General features: G+C 38.9%; 2 protein-coding genes across 2 annotated transcripts; both read right to left on the bottom strand.

The window, feature by feature from the left end:
- Window positions 1-6,202: 6,202 nt before the first annotated feature.
- fem1a (fem-1 homolog a) lies at window positions 6,203-9,837 on the bottom strand. Its single transcript, XM_044134228.1, has one exon. It carries the CDS (start codon window positions 9,639-9,641, stop codon window positions 7,788-7,790), a length of 1,854 nt encoding a protein of 617 aa, XP_043990163.1. The 5' UTR covers window positions 9,642-9,837; the 3' UTR covers window positions 6,203-7,787.
- A 3,503-nt stretch (window positions 9,838-13,340) lies between these two features.
- Window positions 13,341-16,354, bottom strand: LOC122841144 (C2 calcium-dependent domain-containing protein 4C-like). Its single transcript, XM_044134212.1, has 3 exons — window positions 16,220-16,354; window positions 14,731-15,488; window positions 13,341-14,627 (listed from the first exon to the last, which is right to left on the bottom strand). Exons 2-3 carry the CDS (start codon window positions 15,460-15,462, stop codon window positions 14,076-14,078), a joined length of 1,284 nt encoding a protein of 427 aa, XP_043990147.1. The 5' UTR covers window positions 15,463-15,488; window positions 16,220-16,354; the 3' UTR covers window positions 13,341-14,075.
- Between the last annotated feature and the right edge of the window lie 8,318 nt (window positions 16,355-24,672).

Here is a 24,672-nt window from a genome sequence, read left to right as displayed (position 1 = left end):
GAGCAGCAGATGCAGCAGCCGCTCTATTGTCTTTCCAAATAAGTCCATCCGCTTCGCCACCTGGTGCCTTCCACACCTAAAGTCATTCTAATATTAGTTTAATGGCCCATATGCATTCATAATGTGTCTATGATTGCCTCGTGAGAAGAGTACAAAATCACATTATCATAATGGGATTTTTAGTTTGCAGCCAAATATGAATAAAACATAGCAGAATTTCCTGACTTCTTCTTTTAAATGAATATTCAAGTTGTTATGTTGGGTATTTTTCTCCTCTCCCCCCCTCCCCCCTCCTCCATTTTCTCCTGCTAAATAACTCTCCATTATACAGCTGTTAATGAGGCATAAAAGCTAAACTAATTGTCACTCTCCCTTCTTTCAATAGTGCCATCAGAAAAAAAAAAGCCACTATAAATGAGAGAGGATGTGAAACAAAGGCTCTGCCAGTCTGCACTGGTCCCTTCACGCTGATGCCCAGCCAACAATGAGAAGAAGGTGACAGGGGAACACACTCAGACGCGTTTGCCAGTCAGACCCTAATCTTTAATTCAGACTGAGATCAGGGTTTAGAGAGTGGGATGGAGGGGGGAGAAAAACACAAAGAACACTGACTGTCAATGTGGAATAAAACAATTTCAGAAAACGCTTCCTTCTTTAGTTTCTACTCGACAAGTGAGAATAACCAGCCTGGGTGGGTGGGGTGTGCACCGCTGCCCCGTGTATTAACAGTAAAAAAAAAAAAAAAATACACAAAAAAACAAAAAAAACAATGCAGAGTGCCGCTCACCTTGGTAAGGAAGTGCTCCGTTTCTTGACAGTTTGCTAAATTCATGTGGGGATGTTGGCAGCAGGAAGCCTCCTTGGAAACAGCGAGGATGACTATAATCCAGTGGCAGCAGCGGAGCTCCGCTCAGAAGAAGGTCTGCCTTTGTGGAGGAGGCTGCATGCTCACATCGCCGCTGTCTTTCCTCCCTCCTGGCTGTCAGATGTGATCGGGCTTCTCCGGAGCGCAGCGGGTCACGGGGCAGCCGCTCTCAACCTATCTGTCGGAGGAGCATTGCTGATCGCGGGAACGGGGGCCTCAAATAGCTGCTGCTGGCTCGATGCTCTGCTCCCTGCTTTCTTGGTTAATGCCCTCCTCTCTTTCAGTCTCTCTCTCCCTCTCTCTCTCTCTCCTCCCCCTCCCTGCTCCTCCTATCTCTTACCGGTGCTCTCGCCTCCTCCTCCTCCCCGTCTCCCCTCCAACACATGACGTGATGCAGCCAGCATCTCCAATAGCAACCGTATCCCCCATCACCCCAATTACCCCCATTACCAGCTCGCATCCACTCCACCACCCCCCGGCTGTCCCCGGATCGCTGACGGGCGCATGGAGGTGGATGCTGAGGCACCTTGCTACTGTGTATTGGTGTGTCGTATCCCCCCCCCGCTACCTCCCACTGTGTTCCCGACGGGCCAAACTGAAGATAAGCACCTTCCAACTTCGTAGATTGCCATAATGCTTCGGCTAATTATATCTGCTGGCAACAATAGAGAATCAGAGTGTCCAGTCTTAACTCCCACAGAGCAGACGTACAGTATGGCCGGACTTTTCATTCCTCTTGGTCAGGAATTTTGCTATAAAACAATAGAAGACGGCAGCATAATAATAATAATAATAATAATAATAATAATAATAATAATAATAATAATAATAATAATAATAATAATAATAATAATAATAATTTAATCTAATGAGCCTATTTTACATATGTTTGAAATCAACCACTTTACATCCTTTTGTGTGACTGTAAAATAGATATCACCAGTATAACACACACACAGTGCTGTATTGCAAGCATTTATGTCTCTTAAACTCCAAGACTTTATTTTAAAACTAATGAAAATCCACAATTAAGATTCTCAGAAGATTGGAATTTTCCATTAAAGCAATTAGGAGTTTAAAAACAGAAATGTCATTAACAACAATCACTGCCGGGTAAACGGCTGATGTGACAGTTGTCCGTTGGACATTTTAGTAATTAGAGCTCACTGACAGTTTCAGAAAGTAGTAGCGTGAGCAAGAACAGTTAATTGCTGACAGAGTGCTGTGGTCAGGCACGTAAATTAAAATTTAGTGAAAGGAAAAAGTGGGGTAGAAAAAGGTGAACAGGTAGCAGTACGACCTGAAGGCCATGGTGTTGACAATTGCCACATTCCTTGTGCCTTAAGCTACTCGTGAACTAAAGGTGTCAGAAGTGTCTTACTCAACTTGAAGAGAACGTGGATTTCACTGTGCCTCATTTCAAATGAAAGTAAAATTTCACTTTATTCAGAAATGAAGATTAAAGAGACCTGGCCTTCTTCAAGAGCAGAGTAATGTGGAGGTTGGTCGCCACCATGTTACTCTGCACTGATGCAGTGATTCATCCAAAAGATATCTGAACAAGGTTTTGAGTGTAGACACTCTACTGTACACTCAAAACTTATAAGTAGACTCACATTTGAGTGACCGAATAATAATTTTATACATCGTATGTAATATTCAACGAGAACCTAATTGGTTTTCATCAAAATGAACAGAAGTGAACTTTTGACAAATAATGTTTGCAATTAATCAAGATCAAATATGCATCTTAAAACTTTAGAGAATTTCCTGAAACAAATCAACTTCACTTTGAAATTCAAATTTGATGAACATCACTTGGAGAGGAGATTTAAAAAAAAAATCAACGCTTAATCAGAAAAGCTATAAATTATTGAAATATATCTCTTTGTACAAAAATAATTACATTTCTTTCCAGTATAAACATGCATTATTCTCTGAGTTCAGACATATTTTGTTTAACTTGGAACAGAATTGGGAGAATGTTTTTAACCTTGAAAATGAAATAATGAATAAAGAAAAATAATGAAATTTGTCTTTTTATATGCGTTCCCGCTAACTTCATGAAAGCAATTCAACAGAACAATATGCCTTATAAAATGTGCCTGATGAACTTTGGTTTATTAATTTTGTGATTGTCTGTTATATTGGCATTTCTGTTGTACATGTGCCATCAAGTGCAATTTATAATCACTGATAACCGGTAATTTGTTCACATTTCAATCTTTGCATTTTTATACCTACTCGAGTCTTCTTCTGCTTGTGTGTGAGCAGTTGGTGAAAGACAAGGATGATGTCATCATTCATTGTGCTCCTCTAGTCGTTAATACTCTGCGCTGCAACCCAACAGGGCTTGTAAGTATGGAAACAAAGCTATAACCGAAGCAAACCCCTTAGCTTTGATAATAGATTACCAGAAATATAAGAACTGACTTTTTGCTTTTGTCTTTTTTTTTTGTTGTTGTTGAAGGTTTGGTGTTATTTAGGTTACACAGCATGACAGAATTAGCAGCCACAAGGGCAAAATCTAAGGTGTTGTTAGTGTGGCGATGCAGGTCGTTCTGACACAACTAGATTTCTCAACGTAGGTTTTATTTCTCGCCGCTGACCCCCTGGCAACCCTCTGCAGACAGAATGAGAATCAGCCACTCTCCAGTCAACCAAGATTCATCATCATTTAGCTGCGTTACCAACACATATGTACCCCCTAGCAGTGTGCTAAGAGCCATTTTCTTTGAATTTGTTGACATGGAAATTGACAAAGTTTGTTAAAAAATATATATATATAAAAAGACCTGCAAATCAGATAACTGCCATCATTTTTCAGACTAAAAGCAGCAATTTTTCCAGCCTTTCACAAAGCGTTTAAGAAACAAAGGGTTCTGGTTTCATTACCTTTCTTTGTTGCTACTGACATCTAGTGGGCACATTCTATTATAACAAACAGAGTGTTTGTGGAGATAGGAGAGCACAAAAGCTTTCAGTCTGTGGAAGTTTTTGTTTTTTTTGTTTTTGTCATAACTGTGTCACATTAACAAAATGGAATAAAAAGAAGCTTAATTTAATAACTAAAAATATCCCAAAAAATATCTCACCCAAACACACGTGGATTTAAACCCAGCCTTAATAACTGTCTTCTGAGAGGTCATAAGTTCAGGGTTATGTGTCATAATGTGTCATAAAGATGGTTTTACAGCCAAAAATATCACCACCTCCAACAAATCTGTTTCTCCAACAAGTACTAAGGTAAATTGATATCACTTCATCATATCTATACTTTTCATGTTTGCTCGACAACTAAATATTCCTCACTTTTTTTTTTCTTATTTTAAAATGTTAGAATTTAACAGATGCAAATAATTTTTTCTGAGAATTGTTTTCAAATGATGTTTTGGCTGTTTTAATAAAAATATTCTTTTTAAAAATGCTTGTACATTTGTCAAGTTTTATGATTTGTATGTGGCAGAGATCATGAAGTTTCAGGAGTGCAGCTGGTTTCTGATTTGGCTGACTGGCATAGAGGCTGTTTCACAGGTTGTGTTTGAACGTTAATTTAGACCACTTATTAAATTCAGACTGAACTGCTAAGTCAAAGTTTGAGATTTCTGCTGCCATTTTTCTGCAAATAAGGACAAAAGTGTCCTTTGAATAGTAAATAAGCCACTTTAGATCAGGCTCAGTTTAAGAATTGCAAGTAAAATTTCAAAATGTTTAGGGAAAACAGCAAATAAAAGGTAAAACAAATTCCATTCGTTTTGTGGATTTTCCACAAACAGTTAAGGTTAAGACAGCGGGAAAGCACCTTCTGAAATAAGACAGCCATCAATTTCAGCTTAATGACAGCTGGGGTGAGTTGCTGCATGGGATGAGCAGTTTGCCATCTGGTATCATCTAACATTTTGAACAAGACACCTGCTTCAGTAAAAGCACGTTAGCAGCTAATAAATATCTGAGGTTGAGCATCCGGCAATATATATATTCAGTGCTGTGCCCGCTTCCTGTAAGGTTAAAGCAACCTGCTGCTGGCAGTGTGTCCTGTCTGCCACTCACCCCGCCTCCCAGTATTACGTTACCGTATTCCCATTTTCAGAGCTGAAGCTAGGGAAGAAAGTTCCCTAAAATTAGCAAGGTGGGTGCCCTGTCTCCACCGCTGCCCAGCAGCAGTGACGTTAATTGCGACCTATTTTTACTCAGGGAGTTCAGGACCCAGAAATATCAGGTTTCTCTTATGCTTTATTTTGGCATTCTCAGGTTTAAAATGACCTGTGGAAAGCCTTGAGATGGAGCGCTGAAATGTGAGGTCACAGATCAGTGTTTAGCAACATGCACTCCAATAGGGTGAATAAGACAGCTTATTTTAATTATGTCATGAAGCTTTTTACCAATTGGTGTTATATGATCAACTGGCCATACTGTATTGCATTACAATTAGAAATGAAAACACGTTGTTTCTGATTTAACTGGAATAAACTGTTGACATGAAATGAGCTTGATTGTAAATAGCTGCATGCGGTATGAGGTAGACCTGACATTTGTTGCAGCTCGTCACTGGAAATAAACTGAACTGATGCGACAATCTCGTGATAGAGACATCTACTGCAACTTCTGTAAATGCTACGAATGCAAATATGACAGTAAAATCAGAAAAGTAATGACTTTGTTTTTCTTAAGTAAGCTGATAACACGGACACACATTATCTTTTAATTCTGAATTTTATTCAGACATCTCCAAGACACTTTTGCTCTCAAGCCGTCATCAGGTAAAATGAATGAGTTCAGTAAGAAAGGCGGCGTCAGCTTGGAGCCTGACCGTACGGATTCCAGAGTTCACAGAGCCGCTTGGTGTGCTTTCAGTTTCACACATCAGCAATAAATACAAGAACAAAAGAAAGGAAGTCTTGTGTTTGTAAGACTAAGACGAAATAATGGCTGTAGGAGCCATCCGTTTCATTTCTGAGCTGCATTTGAGGTTAAAGGGCAAAAGAGGGGCTCTTTCGTGGACACACAAATGTCGGCTGTAATCCCCACTAACAGTCTGAAGCGGTCTTATTGACATTCAACTGAACACATTAGCTGCTGGTGTAATTACAGAAAGAAGATGGATGTAGACATACTTCCAAGCTTTGTAATATTAAACAATTTGCTGAGAGAGGATGCGAAAACTAAGAATGCATTCTTAGTTAATACACTCAGAAGACAGCAATTTACTGTGCGTGAAGCAACCAGAGTTAATTATCTCCGTCTGTAGGATAAGCATGTGCAATTTAGAACAATTCTGCAGAGATACTTTTAGCTTGGAAAAAAGAATACCTCTAATTGAAATAAAAAAAATTTTAAAAACTGCATAGGCTAGAAACACTAATAGAGTTAAGTTTGTTGCTGCCCGTTTTACGCAATCCAATCAATGCCAATTATCTCAAGTCTTTCAAGTAATTGTTCTAGAGGCAGACAAAGAGTATTGCAGTCTTAAATATTAAGACACTGAAGTTACTGGTCGTCTAATATTGTTGAATTAGTGTCCTTGCTTAAAGTTACACTTTTTCTTTTAAAATTAGATAAGTCAGTAACAGAACGTTTGGCACAGTAATCTAAATACATTGCCCATATTAAACAGACATTAAGTGAAAAACCTGCTAGTTTGAGTTGATATATAAATGATCAAAATAAGAGTTGAACTACCATAACCACACTTCATTTCCATGCATGTTCTCTGAATATCTTGATCGGATGTCAGAAATCAGAAGCTTTTATTTTACAAAAGCCTGATCATGGTGTGATGCTTCTTTTTAGTTGGAGAAACTCTAAAACAGAGGTGGGAGTAAGTCATCAATTTGCTGGTCACAACCAAGTCTCAAGACTTCTCATTCCAGTCGCAAGAAAAGAAAGAAGTCAAAAGTTCAGCTCAAAGTCAAGACAAAGGAATTCTAAGTCAAGTCTCAAATTGTCAACTTAGAGTCATAATCAAATATTACTAGTTTGCAAAAATATTAGTAATTCCAAAATGCATTTATTTGCCAGAATTAAATGTTAATGATTACATAGTAACAAAACTTCCGGTACCTTTGCATTTTAGACACTACATAAATAATGTCTGGCCTTTTTCACTGTTTCTTACCCATCTCAATTTGAAGCAAAACTGTTCAAAGAAAATTTATTTCCTGTAAAACTATTGCCAACGTGACACTGTATGCACCTATGTCTTGACCAAATAAGTTAAACAATGTTAACACAGAAGACAATGAATGCTTCTAGAAAAAAACAACAACATCTTTCTAAAGTTCCTCACCTACAATGCTGGATGAATTAAAAACCAATATAGGTAGATATTGATTTCTAGATTAAAAAATGACTTTCGCTTAGAAAAATCTAAATATTTTCTATTTTTCAGTTTACTTTTATTTAACAAAGTGTGGACTTTTTCCCAACACGAAGATTTGACCTGTTAAACAAAATGAGTTAATACATCGCTTTGGACTGGCAAATCAGGATGGTAGTATTAACAAAATTTCGATCAGTTTGATTTCAAACCTAAAATTAGAACACCTTTTGACAAGCATGTAAAATAATTTTGCAGTTGTTAAGCTAACTAAAAGTGTTAGTTTTAAATCAGATAATTTCAAATTATCTGATTTAAAATTGCTAATCATTTAAAGTCAAAAGTCAAGTGAAGTCAGAGGAACTAGAAGTCGAGGTCTTTAGTTTAAAGTCATAATATTTTTTCCATTCTTATACCAGAAACCAAGAAGTTTAAAACAGTCTTTGTGACTTCATCATAAAATTTATTCCAGATTGGAAGCAGAGACTACTCCCAGAGGATGTGGGTTTATTGCTATGGTTTGGTCTGACACGTTGCTATTAGAGCCAGAAGTGAAGAAAATGATGAACACAGAATGTTTGTTAAAGGAGAGTCTATTCTTGGAAGTCAGTGGAGCTCAATGAAAGCCTCCATCTCCTCAGAGATCAGGCCCCTGTAAGGCAGCCTGTGCTTTTCAATCGCACGAGCTGCCAGGCACTGAAGGGTGATGTAGTTCAGCGGGTACAGTGCCGTGTGGCCGCCGCTGTGATCATCCAACAGCTCGTAAGCCGTTTTCCTCTGAGCGTTCGTGGCGTCGAAGTGGGCCCCCGCCTTCACCAGCAGTGCCATTATCTCTGGGCAACCGTTGTTGGCGGCAACGTGCAGCGGGGTGTTGTTCTCAAAGTCCCGCGAATCGACATCTGCGCCGCACTCTAGGAGCAGCGCTGCCACCGCCTGGGAGGGGAAGCGGCCCACTGGGTAGCGGCCCACAGATGTGGTCTCTTTGTCCACGGCCATGTGGAGCGGCGTGAATCCGTTCCGACCTCGAGGGTTGAGCTTGAGCAGACGGTAGACTGTGTGCTTCTTTTGGTGTTCCTGCTCGGGGTTGCACTCGAGCTTTTCCAATAAAAAGATGAGGTGGAGGATGATGGAAAGTGCCTTGTTGAACTGAGGGGCTTCTGGGGGGTTGTCTCTCTGTGCTACAGCTCTTTCGACTTCCCTCACGCTTTTCCCCAGCACAGTCATTAGATCCTGGAAGGTGATGCGAGTTGACAGGGTGCCTTTGGCCCTGTCCTGAAGAACAAAAGAAAAGAGCTCTGCAAAGGAGAGGAAACTGGAGGCTGTCATGGGACTGAGGGGGTCCAAGTTGCTCTGCTGCATGTCTAAGGCATATTTCCACAGACTGATACAGCGCTCAAAGTTGCCTGAGTCAGCATACACAGCTCCCCTGTACCGAATGTAATAAGATGTGTCCGGATGGGATGGCCCAAGGATGCGCTCACGAACCAGCAAGGCCTGCATCCTCATTTCATCAGGATCAGTGATTAAAGCTTCAAGCTCCTCTGCGGTGCTCACCTCCTGGGCACATCCGTAGGCAGGGATGGGAGGACCAGGCGGAGGCTTGGACAGCGATCCAGCTTTGTCCCCCGCCTCCCTCAGCTCCATGGCTCTTCTCCAGTACCTCATCGCTCCCAACAAGTCACGTTTTTTGTCCACAAACGTTGCTCCCAGTAGCTCCAGTGCATCAATCTGCTCCTCTCTGGAAGTGCGAGGCTGGTGGGCCAAATACTCCACAATGTTAGTGTGACCCGTTACACTGGCAGCCAGGAGGGGGGTCATCCCATACCCATCCCTCTCCATGCGGGCGTTGCACTTTAGCAGCATCTTCATGATATCCAGACTCCCAGACTCAGCGCAGTCATGGAGGGCCGTGTTCCCTTTCACACTCTTTCGGTTCACGTCAGCCCCACGGTCCAGGAGAAACTTGGCTATCTCTTTGTGGCCCTTGTAGCAGGAAATCATGAGGCAGGTGTGGCCGTGGCGGTTGGCGACCTCCATGTCCGCTCTGTTCTCCACCAGGTAGCGAACGATCTCCAGGTGGCCGTCGAAGCAAGCGGCTCGGAGCGGGGTGGAGTTGGTTAGCGTGGCGTTGTTTACCGAGGCGCCGTGTTTCAGCAGCGTCTTCACCACGGGGAGGTGACCCGCCGCCGAAGCCGCCCACAGCGGTGGAGCCCCCTCGATAGTCTCGCCGTCAAAGTTGACCGAGCCCCCGAGTTCAACATTAGCTTTACAATGTTCGAGCAGGTAGTCTACGACTTCTAAATGTCCGTACCGAGAGGCTATGAGAAGCGCGGTGCTGCCCTGGGTTTTCTCCTCCGCTAAAGCCTCCAGCTCCTCCGGAGTTTTGTTGCTCAGCAACTTCTGGATAAGTTTCAGCTTACCATCTCTGGCCGCGTTAAAAACCGCCACGGTTATATCCATTTTACAGGCTCTGTGCTGTAGCACCGCACACCAACTCCATGCCCACTTGCTTATAGAATATCTGAAGTACCTGGTTTTAAGTAGTGGAGCGCCGGAATCTTAGTTTGGACCCTGTTTCTGACTCATATCTTTCTGCCATTTTGAGGTTGCTGTCAAGATGGCGTTTGTGCTCTTTGACAGGTCTCTGTTTACAAGTGAACCCTAGCATTCTGGGTAATGTAGTCTTAACACAGAGTTTTTGTACATGAAATAAGGAGCGTTATAGGCAGAAAACTACATTTCCCATGAGTCAATGCGAGTTAAATTACCAACAGCTGATGGCTTTCTTTGTTATGGTTGTTGGAACCAACATTAGGCTTTGTCTCCGACTGACAGTCAGCTGACGGAGTACTCATAAATTGCATATAATAATAATAATATTAATAATATTAATAATATTAATAATAATAATAATAATAATAATAATAATAATAATAATAATAATAATAATAATAATAATAATAATAATAATAATAATAATAATAATAATAATAATAATAATAATAATAGAAAATTAGAATTATTATTACTGGCTGTTTTTTACACCAAAAATATAATATAATATAATATAATATAATATAATATAATATAATATAATATAATATAATATAATATAATATAATATAATTAATATAATATAATGAAAACTGTTTTCCAATATATTTTACTGTATCCCTGTTCCATTTAAGTCATACCTTTCAGTGATGATAAAACAATCTGCATCTACTGGACAGTGAGTCCTCCTCAGATGTGAGGATACGGTATTGGTTACAGCTCCCAGATGGTTACTGTTACTGTCGTAATTTGACCAAAATGGTAAAATATAAAGCTGGCAATGTTCTGTAAATGGCAAACAAAAAATGGTAGAGATTCAATACTTTCTGAAGAAAATGAACAACTTTTAAAAAGCTTGGCAAAACAGTGTTAAAAACACAATATAATGGATCAACTTAGGAATAATTGAGTACAAATCTTTCCTGCCTTCTCAAAAAAGATTTAATAGAAAGTTCTGTGGTGACTTTAATTAGAAACTGAATAACTGTTCCAAAAGTCTGATCCCTTTTATGCTATTAAAGTCAACACATTTATTTGAGAAGTATTTTTTAACTTCTCTGCAGTGTGTTATGTTCAAGATCCTCTGAAAAATAACATTTTGGTGCCAATAAGATCAATTGAGACAAAACCAAATTTCTCAGAAGCCATGATGAGTTGACGATCCCATTCCCAACATTAAGTGACCGTTTTGAGTATAGCAGCTTATCACAGCTGCTGCAGTCAGTGCTATAAACATCTAAATATTTAGCTGTAGCTGTAATTTACACAACTAGGGCATGATTGCAATACTGTAAGGTGTTGAGATGTCAGTGTATGTCCTTCTGGGAAAATGTTCAATTTCTGAAGTTTTCTATAATTCTACCTTGCTTGATTTACAGTCCATGCTCTTTTGAATAAAAACACCATTGCACACCTTGGCTCCCTGTATTGCTCTCAAGGAGTTGTTTTGTTGAAACTGCGGGAGGCTGAATGCAATCTCTTTAAGAGTCTGATGGGGTCCAGTTTGCTTTTTAACTTTTATCTGAATGTGGTTTGGGCTTGCATAAAGTAAACCTTTAGTAAAAATACCACAACCATTGGAGATACATAACAAAGAATATGCTTTAAAACTTGATTATTTTAATTATAGAAAAGAAACACATTTTTACTAAGGCTGAAATATTACAGAAAAATATCACTGTTACATTTGTATACAATTTGTTAATTTTTATTTTTGATTAAATAGGCAGATCTTGTCCAAAATATAAGATAAAACTATGCAACTTTAGTTTTCATACCACAGCTTTCTGCTTTTTGTGATCAGAAAAATATGTCCATACATCCCAAATTGTCTTTCTGGTAAAAAAAATGTTTTACTAGTACTACTTTATCTGCTCAACAATATATATATACCGGTATATCTATATCAAAGAGTAAAAATGTGGAAAATAAAAATATAAAAATGTGTGGCAGAAAACTGACACTGCACCACATCCTGAAAACACAGTTTCTATTGGAACACAGAAATTGTGTGAAATGCCATAAAATGCCAGGAACAAATTCACAGTTAATAGAATGATGGATGAAGCAAAAGACAAAACGATACAGGAAAAAAAGCTTTTCAAGGCAGCAAAAAACTTGAGCCTGGGGTAAAGTTTCCCCATCCAGCAAATCAGGGACCCATACAGAGTCAGAGCTATAAAATGGTCAAAATCAAAGTCTCGATATATGATGCTCACTGACATTTTACATCTTTTCTGCCTGAGCTGGAGCTGTTTTACAAAGAAGGCAGGGTGAATAGTTTTAGAAACATTCAGCTGTGGTAGCAATGAAAGCTTGCTCTATAGTATTTACTCAGGTAGAAATTCAAATGAGAGCCACACTTTGCAGTATTTAATTTGTTAAGAACATATACAAATTATGTATCCACAGTACTTTGTGTCTATCACAGAAAACACAAACAAAAAACATTGAAATTTGTAAAAAAAAAATATATATATATATATATATATTTTATTCATGGTGTCCATCAATTTTCTATATCTGCTTGTCCACGAGAGACTGGTTTCTATCCTCAGGTCAGGATTCAAACCCAGGATTTTCTTGCTGCAAGGCAGCAGTGCTAACTGCTCCTCTAAGCTGTCCTAATTGTTTAAGTATCTATTTATATTTTTTGATCTCCCAGTTGCAGGTGCCATAATGCTCAATATAAACAATTCTGTTTCTAATTATTTTGGGCGTATCTCAGTAAAGTCTTTACGTCCCTAGTGCACAAGCTCTCTCTCGCACTTTACATCACAAAACTTTGAACTACAAAGTCGAAAAGATTGGATTTCTCCCGTTTTATCCTTTTGCTCTCCAGTCTGTTGGAAATTAAGCTCCTTCAGAGTCACAGACGAACATGTCCCAAATGGGTGCTTGTTGAGACTTATTTCTGTACTTCAGAAGTTAATGGAGTTGGTGAAACATCACCCTAGGGGCATAAGCCTGAAAGTGCTCTGAAAGTCAATTTTTACTTTTTTTAAAATGCGATTTCTTTCCACACTCTGTCCCAGGGTTGTGATGTCTTTGTGGGTCATAAAATATCAAGATGTCTAATTAACCTCAAACAAGGCAAGTAAAGTGGCTTGAAAGCTTATTAATATTTCAAAGCTCTCAACATGTTATTTTGCTCTTTCACCAGCAGAGGACGCATAACATCCACATTCAGCCTGTACCGGTATATGTGGTGTACGGGGAACAAATAGATTTCCATTTATCAACTAAAATGCTAGGGACATCAGTCTGTGTAGATTAATTATTTTCTAAGCAGAATGTTCTGTGTGATTGCCGCCTTATCATCAGTTTAGAACTCACCAGAGGAATGCCTGAATTGGATGTGTGGATTTAAAATTAAACAGGGAGTTTGAGCGCTCAAAGAGACAATATTATTTGCGGAGAACCACTAAACGCCCCACAAAATGACATCCAGAGTTTGCAAGTCTCAGAGGATGCAGCCTCTGATCGTGAAAACAGGAAGCTTTTGTTGGCGCAAAAGAGGGTTTGAACCATTGATACTGTCCTTTATTAGTCCTTAGAAATGACAAAATGAGAAGAAATAAAGTTGCAAATTGGAATAAAAAATCATCTTGCTGTATTTTTAGTGTGCTCTTTATTGATAAGTTCTGAAACTTCTCACATTGTGTCAGTCATATTTACAATAGGAGTCTTTCAAATCCAGTCTTTCAAGTACACAAAGGCATTTAGCATTTGCACAGTGACATGCAAAACTTTTGTACGCAATAATAGAGTAGATTTATTACAAAAATACAACTTCAAGTTAGACATATGAACCGAAAAGAGCTACATCAGAAAGGGGCAACACCTTTTGGAAAGTCAGCGCGTCAAGAAAAATACACAAACACCGCTCTGCCATTCACAATGCTAACATACCAGCAAGCACTTAAAGCAGGGGTCTCAAACTCCAGTCCTCGAGGGCCGCTGTCCTTCAGTTTTTAGATGTGCCGCAGGTACAAAACACCGGAATGAAATGGCTTAATTACCTTCTCCTTGTGTAGATCAGTTCTCCAGAGCCTTGCTAATGACCTAATTAATCTATTCAGGTGTGGTGCAGCAGAGGCACATCTAAAAGTTGCAGGACAGCGGCCGTGAAGGACTGGAGTTTGAGACCCTTGGCTTAAAGTATGTCTGCATGTCTTTGTTTAAGCTTAACTAGTCATGACAAGAGGGACTCTGTCGATATACACAACACCGTGTGCAAGATGCAGCTCCCTGGTCATTGGTATGCTGCTTCTTGCCCAGTACCCGGAAGGGTGGGATGAAAAGGTCGCTCGCTTTCACTGGAGCCTTGACAAGGTCTCCCTAGAGGTTTGCGAGCAGCTCACTGAGCAGCACCTCCCTCTCACCTAAAAGCACATCTCTCTTCAGACTGGTTCCTTTGTTCACAACCTTTATCTTCATGGCCAGATTCTTCACTTGCGCCTGGGGCAGTGCATCGAAAAAAAAGTCTTCATTGAACACTGGGTTCCTGCTGTTCTTGATTATGGTGCTCCGTTGTTTCTGCTGCTTGCCGGGGTTCAGGTAGAGAGCCACACAGCAGTTAATGCTTTTCAGGTCCGTCTGCCTGTTGTAGAGGGCCTCTGCAGCGAGCACACGCACCCTTAGCCGGGAGGCTTCGGGGTCGTAGTGGGTGCTCAACCTCAGGGTGCCCCCCTTGTGGAGGTTGATAGTGTGCTCACGCTGCAGGAGATCTGAGGCTGCTGGCCTGGAGCTGCTGGCTTTGGCTCCTCGGAAGGCAGGAGAGGGGGGGCAGCGCGCGCGGCGCCGCTGCATGTTGGGGCTGTTGTCGGCAGAGCTGCATTCGTCAGTGGAGAGAGAACTGTGGCGTGCCAGGGAGCGTCTCGCACGAGATACCTTTGGGGGGGGAAGGCAAATGAAAAAGCAGCAGGTAAATATACGAAGGATTAACTTCTAGCTCAGATAATATCATCTGACTAAAACAAGCAGAAGTGATCACCTTGGCTTGTGTTTCCTGGGTAATAGATCGAAGTAGGGAAGCAGACCTGGAGAGGAGCGGGGAGTTAAATGGGGAAGACTCAGCGGATGAGCAGGTGTCACTCTCTCCTCCACTGAAGTAGCGATAAGGATTGGGGTCAGCTGGGGCCAGCAGAGTCCCCCCTTGGGAGCGCCTCTGGGAACTTGGGGAGTTAAGGGGGCTGTTGGGATCACTGTGGAACAGGCTTTCCTTGCGTCTAGTGTGAGGAGATTCTACCAAGGTGGAGAAGCCATAGGAGGTCTGAGCTTTTGGGACGTACGGCAAGGACATGGCAGTCTGTGACTGAGGGTCAGCATTGGTATTGATGTCCACGGTGTGCTTGTCCACTGTCCCAGTGCCCGGCTCATCTGCACTCTCTATCTGGATGATGTGGCGGTTGGCAGACTTTTGCAGGTTGCGGCAGAACAGGCGAGGGCTGCAGACGCTCTTGCTGCTCCGGGCTCGGGGGCTCTGGCTGCAGATAGCGTTGTCGGAGGAGGAGGGTCTCAGATTGGTGCGGGGCTTGGGTTCTGGGCTAGTGGACTCCTCAGGGGGGCAGCAGATGAGTTTGGGGGGGATGAAGAAATCAGGGATCCTTTCGGGGGTGAGCACATTGGCATACACAGCAACGGGAATGGCCTCTGTCGTCTGCGGGGGCTGGGAATGTGTCCCACTGCTCTCCACAGAGCTGCGCAGCTTCTCCAGCAACCACATGCCCACTCAGATGCTTCAGCTCACCGCTTAGTGATGGAGACAGAGAAGTCAACAAATGAAACCGAAACAGACAAAAATGTCAGAATCATTTTAATTTGTTACTACAAAGAAATAATAAAAATTATAATTTTTATGTATATATATATATATATACACACCTTAAAACATTATTGTTACTATTATGACAAATTAACTGTTAAATTAACTAAGTAGAAATATTAATTACTAATATTAAAAACATATATGTAATATGTACAAAAGCATTTTTGTAAATATTACAAATACATTTTTGGCTTGTTTATAAAATCTATATAAAATGTTACATATAAAATGTTATTTTTTCATGTATATTAATATATAAATACTTGCACTACTTGACAGAAAAAAATACCAATATTGCATGTGTTTCATTACTGAATCTTTGTTTTAAAAACTGAAATACAGAGCTCTTAATCTGAAAATGATTAACAAAATAAACACTAAAGCAAGAAAAAGTCATTTTTTTGTACTTTAGCTTAACGTGAGAAAACCAAGCAACAATAATAAACGAATTCTAATACATTCACTGCAGAGCGAGTCACATTTTTTATTCGCTTGAAACGAAGATTTAGTTTCAAGTAAACTGCTTCAGGCATCGCGAATGTGTCTTACGAAATTAAATGCTGGGAATAAAAGAGATTTCGCCTGTCTAAATAACTTTTCCTGTCCCCCAAATCCACATTAAGTGCCTTAACTGCACTTTAGAAAACAAACCCACCTGTTGCTGGTAAACTCTTTGCTGATCTAAAAAATGAAGCGCTCGTCGCTGCCTCTCCAAGCTCTCCGTGCGTAAAAAGGGTTTTTCCAGCTAGTTCAAGCGCGTTCCTCAACGCTCGCCAGTGGGAAAGGGGGGGATGGCAGATCAGACACCCTCTTTATATGACGAGGTCTGTGACTTCTAAGCCAATGAGAAGATTGTGAAGCCTTCCCATTACATTAACTACAAAACTCTTAGCGCAGGAATGCACGCAAAGGGAGCGGGGCTTCAGTTGCTGCAAAATGACTTGCGTTTTTTTTTTCACGTCCTGTAAATTTGGAGAGAAATCGCCCCCCTGAATTGGGTGTGGTGATTTTTTTTGTTTGGTTTGGTTTTTATTTTTTAAGAGTGAAATTTTCTACTAGAGATCCAATCAACATACCATATTATTGCAAACTGAATATGTAAAGAAACAATATGTTGTGACTTACCCACCATCTGTGCTCATTTCAAATGTTATCAAGCGTGGCATGCATTTATATTTTTCATTCAAAGTCCAAAACTTGTTTTTTTTTTTTGGCTACCCTTGCAGCAGCTAGTCCTTTGTTAGCCTTTGCACATCTGAAGACTTAAATATTTCCTCAGTCTTCATTTCCAACAAGATCAAACTTACATCAAACTTTATATCTTGCCACTAGTTCTGAGTTGGCTTTGAGTTTGGACTTTAGCCAGCCCATGGCATCAATAAGATTTGATCAAAACCATTCAGTTGCATCTCTGGCTGTACGTTTAAGGTTGTCGTCCCCAGTCAGAAAGAACTAAGAGCATCTGCCAATTTTCTTTTTCTCAGTTCCCAATGATATTAACTCACAGTTGGAGTCTTACAGGGTGCTTTGATTCTAAACCATTTCATTGCTGCTTTTGATTGCATGTTTAAGATCGGTGGTGTGCTGGAAGGTGAAATTCCATCTCAGTCTCAAGTCTTCTGCAGCCTCACACTTTATTTGTAAAGATTCTCCCAAAGTTAGTGCATCCATCTCCACATCAACACGGTACACAGTCCTTTTAGAAAAGAACCTATGTTCCTCACCAATAGATGTGTTTGCACTTTGCAAAACATTTGTAAAAGTATTCACCATTCTCCTTCTGATCTAGTTATGTGCTAGTTTGAAATGGTCTATAACACAAAACCCCCAATTCACAAGTTGAAATGATTTTGCTAAGAACTTTAAATGATAAATACGTCAACCCAAATTTGCAAACTGCTTTGATCAGCTTGGTTGTGAGATTTGCAACAAAAAACAAAATGTAACAAAATCTCTGTTAAATTTTCTATAGTTGTTTTCAGATATTCCTGGTTGTTTTCATGAAATCCCACAGTTCATCCATAAATCTTCCATTCACCGACATGCCGCTGACTTTGATATTCTGCCAGAGTGTAACCCACATGAGTCCTTGGATCTTCAGACCCTGCTGTTCTTTGTGCAGAAAAACTGTGACAAATACCTGTATCAAAAGTTGCCTTCTGTAGTCTGGATGCAAACACTGGAACGGTCTCCCCGCTGATTTCGAAGGCAGTGCGTTAAAAGTTATTTTTAAGCCAGGGAATATATTTTTCTGTATTAATGTTAGAGCCACAACAGATTGCTGGGGAAATCATTGTGTTACTCACAAGACTTTCTGTAAAGTTTGGAAAGGCGGAGGCCAGTTGGGGGGTAATTTACAGTCTCACATGGTTTAATAAAAGCACCATTTGTAAGTAGGATTTTTTTTTCTTGTGACATGATTTAAAATAGCTTCCATATTTTTTTTTTCCTACCCATCCAAAAAGATGCATTGACAAACTAGTTCACAGTGCAAGGGCACAAACAAAGAAAACGTAGCTTTAGGTGGAGAATTTTCATTGTCTTCAATCTTCAGGCCAGTTTCTGCTCGGAGCAAGCCGAAAATGCATTCAGCCCACAGACTGTTTTGCCAGGTGTTAAACACGGAGGTGGATCTGTCATGGTAGGAGCAGCCATCTCGTAGGAGTAACTTGGACCAGTCAGTGTTCCACAAAACATTTTAAACATGGCCAAAAAAATGTGAAGGCAACCTACAGAACAAGGATTTAATAATTTAGGTCTAAAAACCTCCTGTCCCAAAGGCTCCTGATATGGTTCATCCTAGCTGATTGGATCACAGGAGAAGTGTGTGGAATGTCGTCAGTGCTCGTATTACAACGTGCTCCGGTACGTGTTTTAAATATGGAGAGGTTATGCTTTGCACAGGGGGTTCATTCAACTTAAACTTTTAGTTTTTTTTAAATTTAAATGTGTCATTTTTTAAACTAGAAACTTTAATTGATGGAATTGGATTCTATCAGATTAACTAACACACAATAGTGTATAACTGTGAAGTGCAAGGAAAAATATAAACGGTTTTCTTCTTTATTATAATTGTTTTTTACGAATATCCAAAAGTGTGCTCATTTCCTTGTAGAGCCATTTTAAATGGTAACTTGAGTTACGCAGCGCTTCTCAATTCCGGTCCTCAGGCCTCCCTGTCCTGCATGTTTTCAGTGTTTCCCTGCTGCCACACACCTGAATTGAATCTATGAGTGATTAACAGGCTTCTGCAGTACTTGATGCCTGCAGAACAGGTAATGCAATCATTTGGATCAGCTGTTCTGAAGTAGGGACACATCTAAAACATGCAGAGCAAAGGGGCCTGAGGACTGGAATTGAGAAGCACTGAACAGGATTGGATTCCAGTATCGCTTAAGAAACAGAAACTTCAAACTTGACTCTGACTTGTGCTTTAAAGAGTCAAAACTTGACTCAAACTCATCTTCTGAGATTCTGTTATTAACGCCATATTTATCTCAAGCAATAAAAGTGAAAGCAAGTCACTTGGCGCTGACCACAGCAGTCAGGAAAGGCACTGAATGGATGCATTTTCTTTTGAAAGGATGTGTTAGATTATGAGTGTCAGATGTTCATGAAAGAAAATGCATCAACTGATCATAAAAATCTGTTCATGGAATAACATTAATAACAATCACATGGGTATATATCAAATTAAATATATTTAATTATTTTGGGTCATTTCACAAAATAGAATTACCTCTGGCATCTTCTTTGCTTACTGTGAAGTGAACTGCAACACTACACATGTTCTTCAAAATAAAACCATTTTTCCTGACTGTTCATTTAGAAACTTAACATTTCTCATTTCCTCACTACATCACACTTCACTCATTATGTTGTAATTCATAGCGTTCCTTGTCACATGTTGACAACAGAGGTTTCAGGTGTAGTTTTAGAACATGCTTTCCAATTGGATTAAAAAAAACTGCCACTCTTATTAAGGGGAAGAAAACCTGTTATAGGACAGTGCAGAAGTGTGCAGTAAAAGTGGCTTTATTAATGGACAGCACAAATTCACCACTGCTTTGTTCACTGATATTGGGATATTCAAAAAATCAACAGGAGGATCTCAGGATTCAAACTTACAAATCTGTACTTTTGCGGAGTTTTTATCTCAAGACAGACAGAGCGAGAAGGCGTGTTTTCTGGAAATCCTTGTGCTCTTGTTGCACCAAACAGTGAATTTTTGCAGAAGATTTGTTGGCGAAAGTATCCCAAAAAGTGTGCACATGGTGCAGTTCAACAAGTTATTGCTGATTTTCAATTTCAGATCTATGTAAGACATTTTGCAGAGGAAGAAGATTAAAGTTTTTGTGTCAATAATGAAATTCCCAGAAACATTTAATTATTATCTGATTCATCCAAACAACTGTGGAGTTAAATAATATTTAAAAATGTAGAAATGTGCAAACTGTGCAAGATCTAAAAAATAAAAGGAGATAACGACATTATAAAATGGTGTAAAAATGATTAAAAAAAATATTTAAACACAATAGTGTGTGTGTGGGTGTGTGTGCGGGAAGCTGAGAGATTAAATCATGTTTATCAGTCTTATGGCCTGTGGGAAGAAAGTGTTGCACATTTTGTGTGTCTTTGCTCTAAAGGAGCGATGTTTCTTGCCAGATGGCAGAAGATCAAACAATCCAGGAGCTTGATGCAGTTCATGAGCAAAGTCAAGTTATATATTTTATGCTTTGTTTGGTACTGTTTAATTACTTACAGTTCAAACTCATTGTTGATTTAGTAACATGTTTTTAAGATCTGCTAAGTTCAGCTTCAAAGGTTTCTTCATAAAATGACATAAATGTCGAGAGAGGTCATTATTTCCAAAGCAGGGCTACAAGTGAGTGAGTAATGACAACTGGATGGATTGGACCTAAAGTCAATTGTCTTCTGAGTCTCCATTAAGATCTGTGCAATGTTGTTGTTAAACCACCTGACCAGCAGCTTCACTTTCACTTCATAGTCTGTTTTATAGTCACAGCTGTATGCATTTTACATATTTAATATATTCTTCTATTATCAAAAGCACAACACAGAGAAAAAGTAGTGGGCTTAGCACACAGCCTTGGGAGCTCCCATACTAATAGTAACACTTTATGAGATCATGGTACCAACCTGTCTGACCAAAGGTTTTAAATGCAATTACAGAAATGGGGGTCTACTGAGGTACGGCTAAATTTTAATAGGGAGTGATAGATGATAGAATTAATTATGTTTTTGCACCATTGCGTGAGATGAAGGTTTTCTGTTCAGTTCTATGGAAATTGTGTTTGCCATCAAATGAGTAATCTCTGGTGGCGTGAGAAATTTCAATTTTGGTTTTGCATTTGTAATTTATTTAGGAAGTTCTCAAGATGTCATGTCTGCGAGTCGATGCTTTCACGATCTAATTGTTTATTTTCTCAGTTTAAGGAGATTTCCAAACAATAATGTTACAATTTCTGTTTGTGCAAATAAAAGTAACATAACAAAAGTAAATAAAAACACGATGTGATCGCAAGGTGATGAAGTCATAATAAATGCGACACTAAATCTATGATTCTGGAGGCCTATTGGGAATTTAACATAAATACGTAAATGTTACTTTACACCAGTGCTTCTCCATTTCAGTCCTAGGCCCCCCTTCTTCTTCTTCTTGATTTTATTGGCGGTTGGCAACAAACTTTAAGTAGCATTACCGCCACTTACTGGTATGGAGTGTGGTTCGAGATGGACTATCAATTTATATAAATACTTGTATACTCCTACACATACCATTAATAGATAAATTAAATAAATAAATTTCATATTTATATATGCATACATACTCTCATCCATTTTTACACATATCTTTATAATCCACCCCTCTAGATCATGCACACCTTCACACACACACCTACTATAATCAAATTCTTTGAAATAATTTAGTTTTCTTTAAATATTTAATAATTATTTGTATATGTTTACTCCCCAAATTCTTCCTCAAAATATCTAACAAATTAATCTTTTCCTTAATACATTCAAACTCTCTTCTCATACATCTTCTTTCTCTTTCATACTTATGGCATTCTAACATAACATGTTCTATTGTTTCATATTTGTCACAGTAATCACATTTTCCATTAATATGCTTTTGTATTTTAAAAAGTGTATAATTAAGTCCTGTATGCCCAAATCTTAATCTTGTTATCACCCTTCCCTCCTTTCTATTTCTTCTTCCATTTCTTTTCTCTCCTACTATTTTCTGAATTTTATAAAACCATCTTCCTGTTTTTTCTTCATCCCACCTTTTTTGCCATTTTTCCATCAGTTTTTCTTTAACCATACTCTTTCCCTCAGATTTACTTATTTTAACTGCAAAACTAATAGGATTATGAATTGCCCTCTTAGCCATTTTATCTGCCCTCTCGTTTCCTTCTACCCCAATATGTGCTGGAACCCACACAAATATAACTATTAGACCCATATTTTGTATCCTGAACAATGTATGTAATATTTCTAATAAAATGTCCATCCTACTATCTGATTGAATATTTTTTAAACTTAACAATGCTGAGCTTGAATCTGAACATATCACTGTTTTTAATGGTTTTATTTCTTCTACCCATTGTAAAGCTAACAATATTGCCAACATTTCTCCTGTGTATACTGATAATCCGTCTGTGCTCCGTTTTCCTATTTTTAAATCGAATTCTGGTACCACAAAAGCTACTCCTATTTTTCCATTTATTTTTGACGCATCTGTATAAATTTGAATATATTGATAATAATTGTTTAAATGTATATGTACTGAATATCTATCTACCATGTAAGATTTATCTTGCTTCTTTTCCATTATTGACATGTCTCACGCATTGGTGTTTGACTTATTTCTAAACTATCAATCTTGAATTCTTTTATTTTATTTCCAATATTCCATCCAAAACTCCTCATTTCTTTCTTTTCTTTTTCCCAACATGGACTTAAAATTTCCCAAGTTGGATGATCAAGTTTATTGCTTTGTAAATTTAACCAGTAATTTATTTCTAGTTTTGTTCTTCTTAAATCTAATGGCATTTCTCCCATTTCTACTTCTATTGCAGCTGTTCTAGGCCCCCCTGCTCTGCATGTTTTAGATGTACCTCTACTCCAGAGCAGCTGATTCAAATGATTGCATGACCATCAAGTGCTGCAGACGCCTGTTAATCACCCACATATTCAATCCAGGTGTGTAGCAGAAGGGAAACACCTAAAACATGCAGGGCAGGGGGGCCTGAGGACTGGAATTGAGAAACACTGCTTTACATTATTGCCAAATTACTTTCAGTCACAGAAGAAATATAACCCACATAAAATGTGGCAAAAGGATAAAAATGTACCAAAAGAGAATTAAAAAGACATTTTGAAAATAAATACTTGGTAAAATAATAATTATCTAGACCTGGGAAATAAATATCCTAAGCTTTTCATAAGTAAAATTAAGGAATATCTATGCAAAATAGGCCAATTTATTCTGACTTTCTAAAAGTAGAATACAGTCAATTAGTTATATTAGTTACAAGCCATTAGCATTGTTTATTATGATAATTTGACCACTTAGAAGCCATTAGACTTTCATCATTTATTTATAATTTTTCCCTCTCTCTTTCTTTCTCTCTGTCTCCACTCATCAATCTTAAGGTTTCTCATTAAGCTTACTGTGATGACGGAGAAAGAAGAGTCGCCTGGATCAAATTATTAGTTACCAAAAAAATACATATACTTTCTCCTTACAAAAATTATTCCAACATGTGATGGAATGCTTTCTATTCCGATTCTGAAAAACAAAAAATAAAAATCATTCTCCACAGCTTATGCTGTAAACGTATGAATATGTGTTCATGCTGGACAGTGTGGCTGCCAGCTTTAATTGGACCACAAATAATGAGGCTGTGCACACTTATCTGATTCTTCTGGACCTCTCCACCACAGCCCTGTGGATGGAGCAAGCTATTTTCTTGCTCCAATTAGGTGCCTGCCGTAGGCAATCCTCAGCACCAGGAACTAGCCACATCGACACACCATGTGTCATATCACTTTGACTCACAGTCGCCTGATCCATAATATCACCAGACATAAAGTGTTTAACAACGTAATGGAGGTTTCTCTTCTGTATAAGCAGAAGTTGCCTCAGGGGCTCTTATGAGTTGTCTTTAGCAGCTTAAATTGTCATTCTTTTATAAGTAAAAGCTGATTTATACAGTGAAGATGTTCATAGTTCTAATTTGTAGACTTGTTGACGTGCAAAACTGGTTTTGAGGCATTGTCTTTTAACGCACTTTGGATGTATTTAGGTTACTCGGTGCAAATCTGTCAGTTGTCCAAATGATCACAGTTGTGTTAGAACGTCTTAGTAGTACTGGCATTATGTTTTGTTGAAAGGAGCCAAGCAATGAGAGCCAATGGAGGTGTGAAGTTTTTAGTTAAAAAAATGAAAATAAAAGAAATCCACAAGCCACGTGACAGGAAAAAATGCATTAGAACCAGTAGGAGATAACAGTAGAATTTGCCAGTAGGTGAAAGGAAATGAAGAGTTTAAATACTGAGGGCTTGACTGCTGGGTGGAGAACAGGAGGCTGATTGGAACAGGATGCAGCTGGGAGGGAAGACCAGGCAGGAACAGGAAGGGGAGAGAGTTAACAAGTAACCCAACAAAAGTATTTGTCAAATAAATGAAATACTAAAAGCCTGACTAACCAAAAGTAATTAAACAATATTTTGGGGAGACTGATCTAAAATAAATGAGAGTGACAGAAACAGAACAGCTAATAATTAAAGCAAGGCAGAAAAAAATCTAATGGAAATAAAAAGCTCTAACAATCCAGGATGCTGACAAATAGTAGTAGTTTTTAACATTTCACTCACTGAGCATTCTTCTGCGTTTTCTACATTATATTACATTTGCTGTTGAATATAAAGTTTTAGGTTCAGAATATATCTTCGTGAAATTCTGAACTAACGATGAAGAAAAGATCAAATGAAAAAAAAAAAGAATCTGGTATATCTAGCATCATATTAAGGCAGAAATAGTAATTTATAATAAAATTTGGGCAACCATTAGAGTTT

This window comes from Gambusia affinis, linkage group LG12 (genome assembly GCF_019740435.1).
Source record: "Gambusia affinis linkage group LG12, SWU_Gaff_1.0, whole genome shotgun sequence".
NCBI lineage: Eukaryota > Metazoa > Chordata > Actinopteri > Cyprinodontiformes > Poeciliidae > Gambusia > Gambusia affinis.
The sequence above is the reverse complement of the archived record's forward strand: the minus strand, read 5'-3'. Positions and strand labels throughout refer to the sequence as shown.